General features: G+C 60.2%; 2 protein-coding genes across 6 annotated transcripts in view; one reads left to right on the top strand and one right to left on the bottom strand.

Moving 5' to 3' along the window:
* The window catches only part of EZR (ezrin), a 44,764-nt gene extending 37,713 nt beyond the window's left edge, over positions 1-7,051 (top strand). The window contains exons 9-14 of the mRNA XM_058289643.2: positions 2,357-2,520; positions 2,691-2,821; positions 3,734-3,894; positions 4,524-4,616; positions 5,827-6,078; positions 6,182-7,051. Of these exons, the coding sequence (XP_058145626.1) occupies positions 2,357-2,520; positions 2,691-2,821; positions 3,734-3,894; positions 4,524-4,616; positions 5,827-6,078; positions 6,182-6,346 (966 nt within the window). The 3' untranslated portion in view covers positions 6,347-7,051. The remainder of the gene's footprint in view (positions 1-2,356; positions 2,521-2,690; positions 2,822-3,733; positions 3,895-4,523; positions 4,617-5,826; positions 6,079-6,181) is intronic.
* Positions 7,052-7,914: 863 nt separating this feature from the next.
* Positions 7,915-15,934, bottom strand: part of SYTL3 (synaptotagmin like 3) — an 87,244-nt gene continuing 79,224 nt past the window's right edge. For all 5 annotated transcript variants that reach the window (XM_004462904.5, XM_023590085.3, XM_023590084.2 and 2 more), the window contains 6 exons: positions 13,689-13,791; positions 11,654-11,824; positions 10,941-11,043; positions 10,082-10,184; positions 9,051-9,256; positions 7,915-8,177 (listed from right to left, as the gene is read on the bottom strand). In XM_004462904.5, the coding sequence (XP_004462961.1) occupies positions 8,080-8,177; positions 9,051-9,256; positions 10,082-10,184; positions 10,941-11,043; positions 11,654-11,824; positions 13,689-13,791 (784 nt within the window). In that variant the 3' untranslated portion in view covers positions 7,915-8,079. The remainder of the gene's footprint in view (positions 8,178-9,050; positions 9,257-10,081; positions 10,185-10,940; positions 11,044-11,653; positions 11,825-13,688; positions 13,792-15,934) is intronic.

The raw sequence follows: 15,934 nt of genomic DNA, 5'->3' as shown, positions 1-15,934 counted from the left end.
GGGGGAGAAGGAGAAAAGAAATGTGCTGGTTGCATGTTTTGTGCCAGAATAAACAAGGCAGTCTGCGTCCTGGTAGAAGAGACAGAGAAAACCCAAGTAAAACCAGCCTGCTTGACCCTGGAATGAAGCTTGACTTAAAAATAGAGCAGGATAAGGAGCCAGCGAGCCTGGGGACGCGGGGGGCGGCGCTCCTGTCACGGCTGCACCCCACCGGCCTTCTCGCCAGCCTTCTCGCCCTGGGCAGTAGAGGCCAGATTCTCAAGGTCAAACTTGTACTGAAAACCCTGAGAAGCCCTGCCGTGGGGCGCGAGGCCAGCCGGGGGTCCTGCCAGGGGCTGCCCCTTCCCCGGAGGCGCCCAGGCAACTGCTGAAACGTGGGAAGAGTCAGAACTCGTGTGCGGCCGTGAGCGGCTTATGCTCCGCTTTCTCTTCCCCGGACACCTTCTCCGGAGCCGCCCGGGATTTCCCTGGCCCCGGCCAGCAGGGGCCCGTGGCTGAGCCCGGCCCCGGAAGCTGCTTCCTAGAAGCTGTGTGGCTCCCGGGCAGTTCTGAGGCTGCTCTTCTGCCTCCGTAGCCTTAGGCGCTTGGATTCGTTTTCTTTGGGCCTAGGATTGGTTTTTCGGGCGTCAGTCCTCTGCCAGGTTGTGGCCTCTCTTCATGGTTTTGCATGACGAGGTGTAGCTTGGGGACTTGGATTTAGAAATCTTTAAATATTCGTTTTTTGGGGGTTTTTTTAAACTTGAAGTTGGAAAGTAGCTTCCCTAGAGTGCTAGGCAAGAAATCTGCTCCCCTCTGTCTTCCCCCCACCTGGCTCTGAGCACACGTTGTTAAACTGTTTCCCAAGTCCAGGGTTTGTCTCCTGGATGAGCAGGTGCCCCTGTGGGGACAATCTCCACTGACCGTGTAGATTCTCATTAGCCTGACCCTTGATTTTGTTTTCAGCGGAATCTCTTCTAAAGGGGAGTGTGGACGTGTACTTACGCAAGTATTTGTGCGTCAGGATCAAGTTGTGTAGTGTGACCATGAAGCCATAATACAAGATTGCTTTCTCTTATGTAAGGGGAGATGGGCGGGTAACAAATACCTGCTACTCCCAGCTCCCGGCACCTCCCGGAAACTGAAGACTTACACAAGCGGGTGAAGGCCTGGGCCCCACCCAGGAAGTCCTGGGCTCCCTGGCTCCCCCCCAGCCCAGGATTCCTGGCGCGGAGGCAAAGACGAAGAAGCCAGCACGCCTCCCTTGGCGTTGCAGACGTTGCCGGGCACGTGTGGGCGGTCGTTTCAGCCGCTCGTTCCGGCGGGCAGATCCCGGGAGCTGGTGGCCAGCGGGCGCGAGGAGGGGGGAGACAAGGCTCCTGAGGGCGGCGTTCCCAGACCATCTTCCCTCTTCTTTCTCCAAGGGGACCCTAGCAGGAGCGAGCTGGGAAACGAGATTCTGTCATCCATTCCTAAATCTGCACTCGGCGTTCTTGCCGAAGTCTTGATGCCCTGGTGTGTTTTCCTCCTCGCAGGGCAGCTCCGTCACGCGGTTAGCCGTCTTCCGGCAGCGTTTTGCGCATCAGCTTAGACGGTGCCAGGCCCTCTCCTGGGTGCCGTGTAAAGATGACCAGGTTCACACAGAGCCATTGGATGGTGGCACAGCTGAGCCTCCGGGCGATGAGGGCGCTCAGTCCCAGAGCTTGTGAGAACCTTCCGTCGCCGGCAGGGGCTGTGGAGTCGACCGCGTGCCGGCTCAGGGAGCACCGGCGTGAGGGAGAGGGGCAGGGCGACGGCCTCCGGCTGCGCTGACGTCTCCACGGGGGATGACGGGAGCACGGAGAAGTGCCGGGGAGGGAAAGGACCCGGGCTGAAGCGTGAGCGGTCCTTCCAGGAGGCGCAGGCAGGGCTCGGAGGTGGACGTCAGGGGACCGTGGGAAGGACGGGGGGGCGTGAGGTGGAGTTTAGGAGAACCCAGAAGGCCTCTGGGAGCTGGCCGAGGATTGTGCCGAGCCCAGAGGTGCCGGCCAGAGGGTGCTGCCCGTGGAGACGGGCCAGGGCAGCCGGAGCAGGGAGGACGGCCCAAGGTCAGGCAGGACCAGGGCTTGGCTCTTGTGGCTTCAGCCCACGGCGGGGCGTCCACGCGCAGGAGCCGGCACCGCTGCCCCCACGCGCCCTCCGCCCACCCCAGTCCACGTCCTGTTGGAGAAAGTCCTGTGTGTGTCGTCTCGTTGTCGCTTGGGCCAGTGGCCGTGCCTCGAGGCGCCCCCCGTGCCCCCGTCCTCCCTGCGCGTCTGTCCGTCTAGAACGGGGATCCCGTGCCCGCTCTGGAGCGGGCATGGGAGGAGGGGGCGTCAGCCGGCCCGTCTCTGTCGCGCAGGACTTCGTGTTCTACGCCCCGCGCCTGAGGATCAACAAGCGGATCCTGCAGCTCTGCATGGGCAACCACGAGCTGTATATGCGCCGCCGGAAGCCCGATACCATCGAGGTGCAGCAGATGAAGGCGCAGGCGCGGGAGGAGAAGCACCAGAAGCAGCTGGAGCGGTGAGGGGCGGGCCTGCGCGGGGCTCGGGGCTGGCACCTCTGACGAGCGCGGCGCAGGGCCTGGGGCCCCTGGGGGCGGGCTCGCGCCCCTAGGAGCTGGCTGTCGGGGCCCCAGGCCTGTCGCCGTCCCGCGCACCTGCAGAGCCTAAGCCGCCGCCTCTTCCTAACAGGCAGCAGCTGGAAACTGAGAAGAAGAGGAGAGAAACAGTCGAGAGGGAGAAGGAGCAGATGATGCGGGAGAAGGAGGAGCTGATGCTGAGGCTGCAGGACTTTGAGCAGAAGACGAAGAAGGCCGAGAAAGGTGAGCACCCGCGCGGCGTTGGGCGCGTGCATCTCCACGTGCCGGTGTTTCCAGGCGCGGAGGGGAGGGGCGCATGTCTCACTTGACCCCACGCCCCAAACGTGGACCCGTCAGGGCGGGATTGTGCATTAGCGGGCATCGGGGTTAGGGCGCGGGCGTCCAGTGTCACCCGTGCTCGGGGGCCAGGCGTCTCTGCGTCCAGCGTCACCCGTGCTCGGGGGCCAGGCGTCTCCGCGTCGGGTGCTCTGCGCACGTCGTCTTCCGTGCTCTCACGGTCCTGAGGTGAGTACCGTGTCGTCCCCCCTTTCCTGTTGGCGCGGCCCGTCAGCACTTCCGGGCCCGTCTACCCGGGGAGACGGTTGTGATTTGACTTGCCCTAGTCTGAACTCAGGGCAGGGCTGAGCTGTGGTGCAGAGCAGGCGGAGGAACGGAGGAGAGCAGTGAGGGGTGGAGGGGGTGCCCCATTCCCCCCGCGCAGGGGGTCTCTACCAGCCTCACATATTGTGCTGTTTGGCTTGGTTTTTTTTTTGGGGGGGGCGGGGAGGTTGGTTTTGTTTTGTTTTGTGTATTGATCCCAGAACCTCAAATGTGGGAGGCCAGCACTTACACTGAGGCACGTCCACTCCCTTGAGTCATTTTGTTTGTTTGCTTGTGTTTTGGGGGGGTTTGTTTCGGACTGAACCTGGGACCTCCCGTGTGGGAGGCGGGTGCCCAACTGCCAGAGCCCCGTCCGCCCCCCGCTTCGTGTCATATTTTTAACACCCTGAGCGCCGGTAGGCGGACAGGAGGGATGAGCCGACGTTGCTCTGCTCCCGGTGCTGGAGCCGCCGTAAGCCGGGCGGGGCCTGTTGGCCTGCTGGATCCGGGGGCTCGCCTGCACCGTGACCGCCGCCGGCCGCGCTTCCTTTCCAGAACTCTCTGACCAGATCCAGAGAGCCTTGCAGCTGGAGGACGAGCGGAAGCGGGCGCAGGAGGAGGCTGAGCGCCTGGAGGCCGACCGCGTGGCCGCGCTGCGGGCTAAGGAGGAGCTGGAGCGCCAGGCCGTGGACCAGATCAAGAGCCAGGAGCAGCTGGTGGGCCCCGGGGGGCAGGGGCTGCGTCACGGGGAGCGGGGCGCGCCGTGGGGCCACCGCCCCAAGGCCGTGGAGGAGCTGGGAGCCGGCAGGGGCGGGCGCTGAATCACAGAGGGGCACTGCCCTGGGACGCCGGCCTGGGCGCGAGACCACCACCCCGAGGGCGGGAGGAGCCGGCAGGGGCGGGCGCTGAATCACAGGGGGTGCGCTGCCCTGGGACTCCGGCCTGGGCGCGAGACCACCACCCCGAGGGCGGGAGGAGCCGGCAGGGGCGGGCGCTGAATCACAGGGGGCACTGCCCTGGGACGCCGGCTTGGGCGCGCGAGACCACCACCCCGAGGGCGGGAGGAGCCGGCAGGGGCGGGCGCTGAATCACAGGGGGTGCGCTGCCCTGGGACGCCGGCCTGGGCGCGAGACCACCACCCCGAGGGCGGGAGGAGCCGGCATGGGCTACGCCTCGTCTTTAGTGCCCAGCCTTGGGTCCCGTCGGGGCAGGTGGAAGCGGTTGTACAGACGGGGCTGGACACCCAGATGGCCGCTGCGGTGGGGTGGGAGGCGTCGCGGCTGTTCAGGGTGGGCCCTGCCCAAAGGATTCTGGGAATCGCCCCAGCCTCGCGTTCCTTCTCCAGGCTGCGGAACTCGCGGAGTACACGGCCAAGATCGCGCTGTTGGAGGAGGCCAGGAGGCGCAAGGAGGACGAGGTCGAGGAGTGGCAGCACAGGGTGAGCCCGCCTTCCGGAAACTTCTCGGGGAGCGGCGGCATCCGGCCGGGGACGCAGGTCTGGGCCAGGCGGGCACGCGGCCTCGAGCGTCGCCCGGCAGCAGGGCCCGTGGGAGTGGGCCTGGCCGACCCTGGTGGGGGCATCCGCGGGGTCCACCGATGAGCAGCAGGCCCCTCGTCTCCACCCACTTTGCTCTGGCCGCTGGACGGGTCAGCCGTGTTCCCGCAGCCTCATTCGGGCTCGGGCCTTTGGTCCAGTCCAGGGCCCTTGTTAGCGGAGCGGCCGCATGTCTGTGCCTCGGTGTTCTCTCTGCGGAATGGGTGCTTGGAAGGTCAGGACCCGGTAGAGGCTCGGTGAACCGTGGCTGCAGGCGTGGGAGCCGCGGTCCACTCGTGTCCGGGTAGCTCTTCTTGTGCTGCATGTCCGCCAGGAAAGCGCAGCTGATTCGGGGCAGAGCGAGTTAGTTTCGGTGCGCCCTCCGCCACCGTCCGCACCCCAGGGGGCCCTTCCCGGGTCCAGTGCCGCCCCCCCCCATCCACAGGGGTCTCTCCTTCCCACTCCTCGTCTCCCCACCCGGCTTCCCAACCCAGAGCACATGCCTAAGGCTTCCGTCCCTTAAAGAGCAGCGTGGCTCGTGGAGAGAGACGTGAAAAGCACCCAGCGGGGACACGCTAGTTCAGGGCACCCCCTCCCCACCCGGTTGTCTGCTCTCTGTGTCCATTCACTGTGTGTTCTTGTGTCCATTTGCATTCTCATCAGCGGCACCGGGAATCTGTGTCCCTTTTTGTTGTGTCATCTTGCTGCGTCAGCTCTCCGTGCGGACGGTGCCACTCCTGGGCGGGCTGCGCTTTTTCTCGCGCTGGGCATCTCTCCATACGGGGCTCACTCTTTGCACGTTGGGCTCCCCTACGCGGGGGACACCCCTGCATGGCAGGGCACTCCTTGCACACATCAGCACTGCACGTGGGCCAGCTCCACACGGGTCAGGAGGCCCTAGGTTTGAACCCTGGACCTCCCATGTGGTAGGTGGACACTTCTATCCGTTGGGCCAAGTCTGCTTCCAGATATTTTTATCCTCCAACTGCGCAGGAAACACACCTTAGAGGGCTGTAGACGGGAAAGCAGCGCGGCCTCTGCTGTTCCCTGGGGCCCCAAGTCCTGGACAGGGGCGCTGCTCAGTCTCACCCGCCCGTCCCTCTTCCCCCCCAAGGCCAAGGAGGCCCAGGATGACCTGGTGAAGACCAAGGAGGAGCTGCACCTGGTGATGACGGCGCCGCCGCCCCCACCGCCGCCCGTGTACGAGCCCGTGAACTACCACGTGCAGGAGGGGCTGCAGGACGAGGGGCCGGAGAGCACGGGCTACAGCGCCGAGCTGTGCAGCGAGGGCATCCAGGACGACCGCAACGAGGAGAAGCGCATCACCGAGGCCGAGAAGAACGAGCGCGTGCAGCGACAGCTGCTGGTGAGGCGGCGGGGGCTCCGCCGGTGCCGCGGCGGGGGCGGGAACAGGGCGGACGGGGAGGGCCCGTGCGCTGACCACCGCCCCCCCTCTGTGTCTGTCGCAGACCCTGACCAACGAGCTGTCGCAGGCCCGGGACGAGAACAAGCGGACCCACAACGACCTCATCCACAACGAGAACATGCGGCAAGGCCGCGACAAGTACAAGACGCTGCGGCAGATCCGGCAGGGCAACACCAAGCAGCGGATCGACGAGTTCGAGGCCATGTAGAGGCCGCGTGGGCAGGCGGGCCCCGGCGCCGCGGCTGGGCGCCGCGAGGGTATTTTTAGACGAGTAGAACCCCCTCATCCTGTTCCCTTCTTTACGGGGAGAGTCGCCGACGCCATGGAAGGTTCCAGGGCTGGCGACGGCGGCTCCCCTGGTTTGTTTTCCCTGGCTCTATCATAGTGCCAAACAGGCCTGATTTTGGTTATTTTTGAATCACTTCCTGATAGATGCTCGGGCAGGACTGATTCGAAATAAGGACGCCACCTGCGGAGTCCAAATAACCTCGACTCGGGCGTGTGCGCCGCGAGGTTCCGTGTCGTTCAAGAACACACGTGGCTTAGATTCCGTGCCATGCTATTTGAAATGAGCTCAAATTGATTGATTTCCTGATTTCTGTGAAGGATCCCCGCCTGTATATTTGTTTTGAGGGGTGAAAATTATTCTGAGAATTAGCTCTGAAACATTCGCTCGCTGATTTCCTTCCTCCAGGCACTCAGTTTCTGGACAGACCCACGGCGATCACCACGACTGCACAGAGGCGGCCCCCGGCGTCACGCCGGCCGTGCAGTCCCCTGATTCCGGATCAGCTGTAGGGTTTAGTATTTATATATGGATTTGTAACCTTAGCTTAAAAAAGGGAAAGTTTTGTTCTGTATATTTTGTTACCTTTTACAGAATAAAAAGAATGACACATGGAAAACTGTTGAATCCTGGCACTTGATCAGCTTCATTATTGCCACGTCGTCAAAAAAAAAAAAAACCACCATTTTCACCAAGGTGATTATAACACTTAATTTTTTTTAAGACATATTTTATTTCTCTCCCCCTTCCCCTCCCCCCCAGTTGTCTGCTCTCTGTGTCCATTTGCTGTGTGTTCTTCTGTGTCCGCTTCTATTCTTGTCAGCGGCACCCGGAATCTGTCTTTTTGTTGCGTTATCTTGCCATGTCAGCTCTCCGCGTGTGCAGTGCCACTCCTGGTCAGGCTGCGCTTTTTTCGTGCCTGGCAGTTCTCCTTGCAGGGAGCACGTCTTGCTTGTGGGGCTCCCCTAAGCGGGGACACCCCTGCGTGGCAGGTCACTCCTTGCGCACATCAGCACTGCACGTGGGCCAGCTCCACACGGGTCAGGAGGCCCTGGGGATCGAACCTGGGACCCTCCATGTGGTAGGCGGATGCTCTTATCAGCTGAGCCACGTCCGCTTCCCTATAGCAGTTAATTTAATTGTTCTTGGGTGTAAGTGAGGATGCCCACTTCTGTTTTCTAACGAAGCACCTGGTTTTGGCAGTTCAGGCCCAGCCACGGGGGGCTCCTGTTTCCATCCTCCACAGGCAAGGCCGGGTAGCATCTGCCTGGCCCACCACCAGCTGGGTAAATGGGGATCCTTCCTGTGCCCAAGGGGGTGGATCAGGGTCTGCTAAACTGCCTCTGGACACTTACCCACATCCGAGGAGGAGGGACTGAGTACTCACCCACCTCCTCCTCCCCCTGCAGTGTACAGACAGGCCAGGATGCTCGTTACCCAGCATTGGTGATGGAGCTGACTGGTGCACAGATTCCCAAGGCTTACTCATATATCATTGATAAGTCTTGTATTTAATTTAAGCACACATCTACAAACGTGTTTGCTACACGACACGTAGGTGCAGAGGGAAACTCTTCACGTCTGGAAGCAGGTGGACGGCCACTTCGCCCGCTGTGCCTCGCCACCCGGGCCCTCCTGCGCAGACTGGGGTCTCTTCAGTGCAGGGTCAGCGTCATGTCCGTCCATAAATTGGGGCCGGAAATCACCTTCTGCCACTGCAGCTTAGACTGCGAGCACGCGTCCGTGTCACCAGCTGTAAAAGGAGGGAGAACAAACTAGAAACCCTTCACCGATGGCCTTTCGGTCCCGTCCTCAGCCTTTTAAACAGGAGCCCAGCGCGGAGGGCCAAGTGTTTGCACTTGAACCTGAGAGACCGTGTTCAAGGACCAACACCAGTGAGAGAGAGCAGCCCCCGCCCCCCACCCAAACTCAGTGCGGGCCTAGGGGGTCGGGCGTGCCTGCGCAGGGACCCCTCACCTGGGGAAGCTGCGTCATTTACTGAAGTGAGCAGAGAGCTGGCTGCTTGGGGAGGGGGGCTTAGTTACTGTGTTACTCCAGCTGGGGAAGGGGGAGCCTGGACTGGCTCCTGGAAAAGACTTATGCAGAGGCAAGGGCTGTGTCTTGGGCCACGTTCTGAGACCCCGAATGCGTGTGCCCGGTGGCTGTGCTGGAGGGCAGAGGAAACGGGGGCACCACCGGCTCCCAGCATGGGGGCGGGGGCTCCCCGACAAAGGCCCTCCCACAGACGTGGGGAGCACACAGCACAGTGGCCGTCTTTGTCCGCCTCCTCCCGAGATACTTTCTGAATGCCCACTTGTTTGGGTTAAGAGGGATTTTCCCGTAAGTAGGTAAGCCTCTGGAGACTGGCATCAGGAACAAAAGCAGGTGCTGTGCACCCCGCGGGGGGCCTGGGGCTTTGCTTTTCGCAGTGGCAAATCTAAATCTGATTTAAATTGTTGAAATGCTTTGCTGTCTGATGGGCAGAGTGAGGAGGAGCGTTGGCATTTCCACTTAGCAGCCTAGGTCGTTTCAAAGCTAGTTACGTCACCTACGCACCGTGAAAGCTTTTCCCTCCCTGATACCATGTGATGTGTTTGGACCCGAGAAATCCTTTAAACGGACTTACTGGCACCCAGCCTGGCCCTGCCCAGCAGGCGGTCGTTGATGCCGAAGGTGCCCTGGTCCCAGACGGCCAGCTCCAAGCTCGCCTGCTGCAGCTGGGACGCGCTGACGCCGGCGAAGACGAAGGAGTGCTGCCACTGCGGGCAGGCCTGCCCCTTGAGCACCCGGGACTTGAGCCTGAGGCTCTGCTGGTCTGGCAGGGTGAGGCAGCTGAGCAAGGGAGACACGTGCAAGCGGTGGGCACCCCCTCCGCCGACCCCTTCCCAGGGTCTCGGGGCAGAGGGTGAGCGCTGAGTCCCGCAGGATGGGAACGTGGGAACAACGAGTGAGAGCGGAGACCTCCCGAGACACGGCTGCGTGCGCTCTCGCCGAGGCACTCCAAGAGGCTCTAGCCGAATTCGGCACCGGGTGCTCAGGGCGAGCTGGAGTTGAGCCCCCGTGGCCCCTGGTTTTATCCTCCGTGGCCCCTGGTTAATCCCCTCGTTGGTCCGTCTGCCAGCACAGCACAGCTTTACCCACAACTGCTACCAGGGCCCAGAATTCAGACAAAGCTACGGGTTAGTTAACTCGCTTTGGACCCTGTTGTCCTCAGGAAGGTCAGTCCAGAAACACTAAGCCCCACAGGCCCCGCTCTAGCTCCACACATGGCCATCGGTTTCTCCACTGTCGCTCCCCTTTCGGCCGGGCCGGGACCCCTGTAGTTGGTAAGAGTACACACGGGCAGTCGCCCTGCGACCAGTGCTCTTATCCACCAGGAGATGTTAAGGAAATCGTCACCAAACCTACGACTTACTCGCATTTCAAAACTGACTTACTGACGGAAGTAACCAGGACCAATCGCTTTTGGGTATCGGGTCAAAAGCTGCCCACATCCGGCCTCCGTGCGTCCAGGGGCTGCGAATCTCTGGGACCCGGTCTTTTCACACGAGCTTCGTTGGGTTTTCATGGGAAAGCCGAGAGGCCTTGGCGTGTTGTGCACGTTCTAGGGCCACAGCACGTGTGCCGTTAGATCATCCGGACGCAGTCAATACCTACCCCTTAACGAAGGAGTTCAAGGTCCCGTCCGCCCGCACGGGTAAGTCACTGGCTCCCAGCACCTCCACGCAGAGCTGGCCACGGAGCGCCGGCTGGCCTGAGCCTGCGGGAGAGCCAGTGTTCGCGAAAACGCACTGCTGCCGAGACGCTCGTGCGCGGTCCCGCCGCCCCAAACCGGTAGACCCTCGGACCCCCGGTGGGTGGGGAGTGGCACGGGCCCTGCCCCCGAGGACTCTGCCCCCAGTCCACAGGCCGCGGCGTCGGGACGGGGGTTGCTAAGCCCCAAGAAGACGTGAGCTGCAGACGGAGAAGAGGGGAGTCCTACGAGAGGAAAGGGGCGGGCGTTTTTGTCCAGTTGTCGCCAGGGGTTTGGGGGGACCCTGCCCCAGGGGGCTAGCTCGGGCCCCGGGGGGGCTTGCAGAGCGCGGTGCCTCCTCGTCAAGCGGGAAGCCACGAGAGCCCGCCGTGGAATGTGGCCTGCCCTCTTCCGCCCTGGCCCTCATCATTTGAGTCTCGAGGACCCTCCCTGACCCCCTTCTCTTGCTGGGCGGCAGCTACTCGAGGGCCCCCCGGAGCAGGGGTCCCTTACTTGAGCCCGGCCCGTGCTTCCCCGCGTCAGGCGTCTACGGGCAGGATGGCGCGAGAGGGCCCCTCTTCAAGAAGGGGCCCAGGGCTCGCTGCCCGCCCCTCGAAGCGAGGCCGGGGAAGGGGGCGCCGGGGGCCTGCCCATTCAGGGTGCTTCGTCCCGTCCACGTCAGACAGCTCCAGGGCACCCGGTTCCCCGGGTGGAGCCACCCGGTGAGCGGCCCAGACTTGCCAGGGGGGAGGCCCTGGGACCCACTTGGCCGAGGCTGCCTACCTTCCAGAACCTTCTGCGGCCCCTCTGGGGGCAGGACCAGCTTGGCGCGGATGGCGAGCTCGCCGTTACTCTGCGGAGCGCCGTCGTGGTCGAATCGCTCCGCCTGGGGGGGGAGAGGCGCAGCGCTTGGGGTCGGCTTCCCGCACCCCCCTCCCGGGTCGAGGGGCCACGGGACGACGCCCCATTAGTGGTAACTCCTCATCCAACCCCCACCACCCCCGCAGCCCCCCTGGGGAAGCCGAGGGGCCTTGGGGGGACGGACACTCCCCCTAGGGTAGTGCCGAAAACGCCGACACCACGGGGTTTGAAGTGGAGCTGGGGCTGGTGGCAGCCCCCAGTCCCCCGAGGCCCTGGCCACCCCCTGGGGTGGCCTCATGTGTCCCCCCAGTTCCTCACCTGTCCCTGTCTTAGAAGCAGCAGGTTACCAGTCCCGGGCAGGCGGCCTGCCGGGGCCCGTCCACCTGCCCGGCCCCGGCCACACCTGCGCCCTGGCCAGCGCTAGCTTCCCCGCTTCCCGGCCACAGAGGGGAGGGCCCCGCGGACACTTGGACAAATCTGGGCAGGTTAAGCCTGAACCCAGCCCACCCTCAGCTGAGCCTCTCCATGTCCACGCTTCCCAGCAGGCCCAGCCACGTTCTGAAGTGGCTCCGCAGCCACCTAGGAGGGTGTCACCGCCCGGTTCTCGGGTGGGGCCGCCCCAAACCAGACGTCACCTTGGCGCGGAGCGGGTACCAGCAGAAGCCCTGCGTCTCGCGGTCCTCGAAGTCCCAGGCGGCCAGAGGGACGAGCACCTGTCCCAGGAAGACCCTGCGGGCGAGCGTGCCCAGGTGCCACACGGACACCTGCAGCTGCCGGGCCCCCAGCTGGGCCAGCTCCACCGGGTACTGCAGAGCCAGGAGGGGGCCCGTGAGTCGGGGGGCCCCCAGGGGCTCGCTCACTGCCCCCCCCCACAGTGCCCAGCTCTCCACCCCAGGAAGGGCTGGACACGGCCCCGAGGCTTTGGGGACTCGAGCTACCCCAGCTTGGCCAGGACAGCTTGGCCAGGACGACGTCGACACTTGCCCCAGGGCTGTCCAGCAAGACGTGGGGATTTTACTTTTTTCCTGCAGAGCCCGAGCATGGAAGCCCCAGGTGGGCGAGGCATGGCCTTACCCGCCTCCCCGTCCGGTAGAACGGTTTCCGTAACGCCCCGCGTGGGTCCTGGGCACGCTCCAGGGTGGTCAAAGCGCCCCACACGGGTGGCCCTGCCCCACAGGGAGACCGGCAGGCTGCAGGCACCTGTGCTGGTGGCCCCTGCCCTTCCGCCAGGTGTGGGGGCACCCACTGGGCTTTCCTAGACACCACGTTCAGAGGGCGCCAGGCAAAGCACGTCGGCTGGCTTTCTCAAAATGAGCAAAAGCTGCAAGTTTTCGGACGCCTATTTACATCAGGCTTTCAGATGCATCCATCTTCAGCTTTCACAGTCCTCCGTGAGGTCGGAATATAATCACTGCGTGTAAACTTGGGGTCTGCGGGTCCACCGTGGCCTAGGGCTCAGCGTCTAAGCACCCCCCGAGCCGCAGCCCCCCTGGCCCTACCTCAGAGGTCAGAAGCACTCGGCATGGGAACAGTCTGACTTCACAGTCTTGGGGCTCTGGTGCCCACAGTCCCCGCTCGCAACGGAAGCAAATGAAGCCCGGCCCTCTGCAGGCGTCAGGCGGTGGAAGCCTGGGCTGCCTGCCTTCTGGGGTGCGTCTCCACCCCTCTGTCCACCGTGGAGACGTACCCCCAGCCCAGGGCCTCCGCACAAGCCAGGCTTCAGCGCCCGAATCAATGCCCCAGCCCCTCACCGTCCCTGTCCTAACCCACAAGTCAGGGAAGCAGACCTGGCTCAATGGATAGAGCATGCGTCTACCATATGGAGGGTCCAGGGTTCGATACCCAGGGCCTCCTGACCCGTGTGGAGCTGGCCCATGAGCAGTGCTGATGCGCACAAGGAGTGCCCTGCCACGCAAGGGTGTCACCCGCGTAGGGGAGTCCCCACGTGCAAGGAGTGCACCCTTCAAGGAGAGCCACGCCACGTGAAAAATGTGCAGCCTGACACCGCACACATGGAGAGCTGACACAGCAAGATGACGCAACAAGAAAAGACAGATTCCTGGTGCCACCAAGAATGCAAGCGGAAACAGAAGAACACACAGCGAAAGGATACAAGAGAACAGACAATGGCGGGACAGGGGGGATAGATAAAAATAAAATAAGTCTTTAAAAAAAATAAAAATTAAAAAAAATGAAACTACAAGTCCTCATACTTGACACCAACCAAAATCCTAAAAGGTATTCATAACGATTTTTCTCGAAGTAAGAAGAAATCTGATTAGCCAGACTTTTTTTAAAAAGGAACACCTTTTAGAAGACAGCTCAGTAGTTTAATTTACAGGGTACCTGCTTGAGAATACCCGAAAGTCATAAAAATGCAACAGGATGTACCAATTTTCAGAATGCCTTGTGCCCGGCTGTTAGCCTGGGGCAGGCAGGCAGGTTCCTTCTCGCATTTTCTCAGAACGTGCATTCCCAAGGACTTTTCCTGAGCAAAGGCTGACCTTGACTTTCTACCAGTGTGCCACCAACCAGCCCGTCTACAGAAATGCACAGGCGCCTGGACTCGCGCGGACCTGACGCGGGGTTCAGGGCAGCTTTCGTCCGACCTCACCCTGCCGCCCCCACCGGCGGGGCCGGGCTGGCTGGTGGGCATTTGGCCAGAGGTACCTTCACGGTCTCCTGGAAGGTCGGGTCCACCGTGTTCTTTTGGACTCTGGTCTTGCGTTTCCCCTGGGAGGATCTGTCAGGGAGCAGGTAGGTCTTCACGTACCTGTGGCCAAAGACGGGACATGGTCACAAGAAAGCAGCTCACCTGGGAGTGCAGCCTCCAGACCTTCTTAAAGGGAACTTGGAGTTGATAAAAAGGACCCGCTGGGCAGCGCTGGCAGTAAACAAAGGTCAGCGCTAGGGACGTAGCCTTCGGCCAAAGGTTGACCACAGGGTCCTCGGGGGGTGAGTAGGGCCGTCCTTGTGCCCCCTCCGTCCACTCCTCACCTGCCGCTGGCTGAACGCCATGGGGGCACAGACCTACCCGGGTGTGTGGCTCCCCTCCCTCCACCTCCAGCTCTCACCACCCCAGCCCGCAGGCAAAGCTGGACAACAGAGGCCCTTCAGTTGTGGGGCCTCAAAGATGACTCCTCCAAAAGCCCATAAACGAGGGTTCCCTTGGCAGGTCTTGGCAGCAGGCAGGCAGGCACCCCATCTGCACCTCCCCTCACCCCTGAAATCTGGGCTAGAGGAAGGCGAGCCCCTGTCCGGTTCTAGACCAACCTCCGCCACCCTTCAGGCTCGCCTGACAGCTTCATGAGTGGCACAATTCCCGCCAGTCCATGTTCTGTCCCCAAGCGCTGAAACCAGGCTAAACTAAGTAAGTTGACCTGTGTGTGTCCCGCAGGTCAAGCAGCTCTGTTCATTCACCCTTAGGTGGTTCAGCATAAGCCCTCACGTGTAAAACACTATATGTGAAATACACACCCGTCCCTACCACCCAGCTGGAGACGGCAATGCCTGCCCCATCATAATCTCAAATATGTTATTTTTCATTCCCTTGGTTTTCTTTTTTTTTTTTTTTAAAGATTTATTTTTATTTATTTAATTCCCCTCCCCTCCCCTGGTTGTCTGTTTTCTGTGTCTTTTTGCTGCGTCTTGTTTCTTGTTTCTTTGTCCGCTTCTGTTGTCGTCAGTGGCACGGGAAGTGTGGGCGGCGCCATTCCTGGGCAGGCTGCTCCCTCCTTCGCACTGGGCGGCTCTCCTTATGGGTGCACTCCTTGCGCGTGGGGCTCCCCTACGCGGGGGACACCCTGCGTGGCGCGGCACTCCTTGCGCGCATCAGCACTGCGCATGGGCCAGCTCCACACGGGTCAAGGAGGCCCGGGGTTTGAACCGCGGACCTCCCATGTGGTAGACGGACGCCCTAACCACTGGGCCAAAGTCCGTTTCCCTCCCTTGGTTTTCTTTACAGTTTCACTATTTTCCCAAATATATTAGTGTTTCCTGTTCTTGAACTTCTATAGAAGTGGAATCATACTGTTATATTCTTCTTTAACTTGTTTTTTAAAAATTTAACAAATGTTTTGGAGATGTATATATGTTTGCTGTATGTAGCTATAGCTCATTTATATTCAACATATTATTCCATTGTATGAGAATACCATGATTAATTTAGCCTGTTGAACATGTGTATTATTCCCTAGTTGCTGCTATTATAAAGAATTCTACTATGAACATTCTATTTCTCAGTGTCCATATACCAGGAGTCTATTTACTGTGTGACAGGGTACGTGCATTTTCAATTTTACCAGATAATGCCAAATTACAAATGTAATCTCTCTAACAGATTTAGGATTACTAAAATCTTCCATTTCATCTCACATCAGCTTTGGTAAATTGTGTCATTTACAAAATGTGTCCACTTCATCAGAGTTCTTAAATTTCTTGGCACCAACTTTCTCAAAATATTCCTTTATTCTTTTTAATGTCTGCAAGCTCTGTAGTGATGTCTTCTTTTTCTTTTTTTCATTGTTAATATCAGTAATTTGCATATTCTCTCTTTTTATATTGTGATCAATTTAGATAGGGTTTATCAATTGTTCTAATCTTTTTAAAAACCAACTTCTGAGTTCACTGGTTTTTCTCCATTGTTTTCTATTTCATTAATTTCTGACCTTTACTATTTCCATCCTTATTTTGCAATCAGTTTGCCTGCTTTCTAACATTTTAAAATGGAAGTTTAGATAATTTTAAACCTTTCTTCTTTTTAAATATAAGGACTACTTTTCCTGTAGTCACATTTTGAAATTTGCATTTTTCAAAATGCTTTCTAATTTCCCCCATGCTCTCTTTCTAGACCAATAAGATATTTAGAAGTGACTTATTTTTCCAGGTCTGCTACGACAAATCCCACAGCCTGGCTG

Source organism: Dasypus novemcinctus, chromosome 28, assembly GCF_030445035.2.
Source record: "Dasypus novemcinctus isolate mDasNov1 chromosome 28, mDasNov1.1.hap2, whole genome shotgun sequence".
In the NCBI taxonomy this organism is placed as follows: domain Eukaryota; kingdom Metazoa; phylum Chordata; class Mammalia; order Cingulata; family Dasypodidae; genus Dasypus; species Dasypus novemcinctus.
This window is presented reverse-complemented; position numbering and strand designations above follow the sequence as displayed.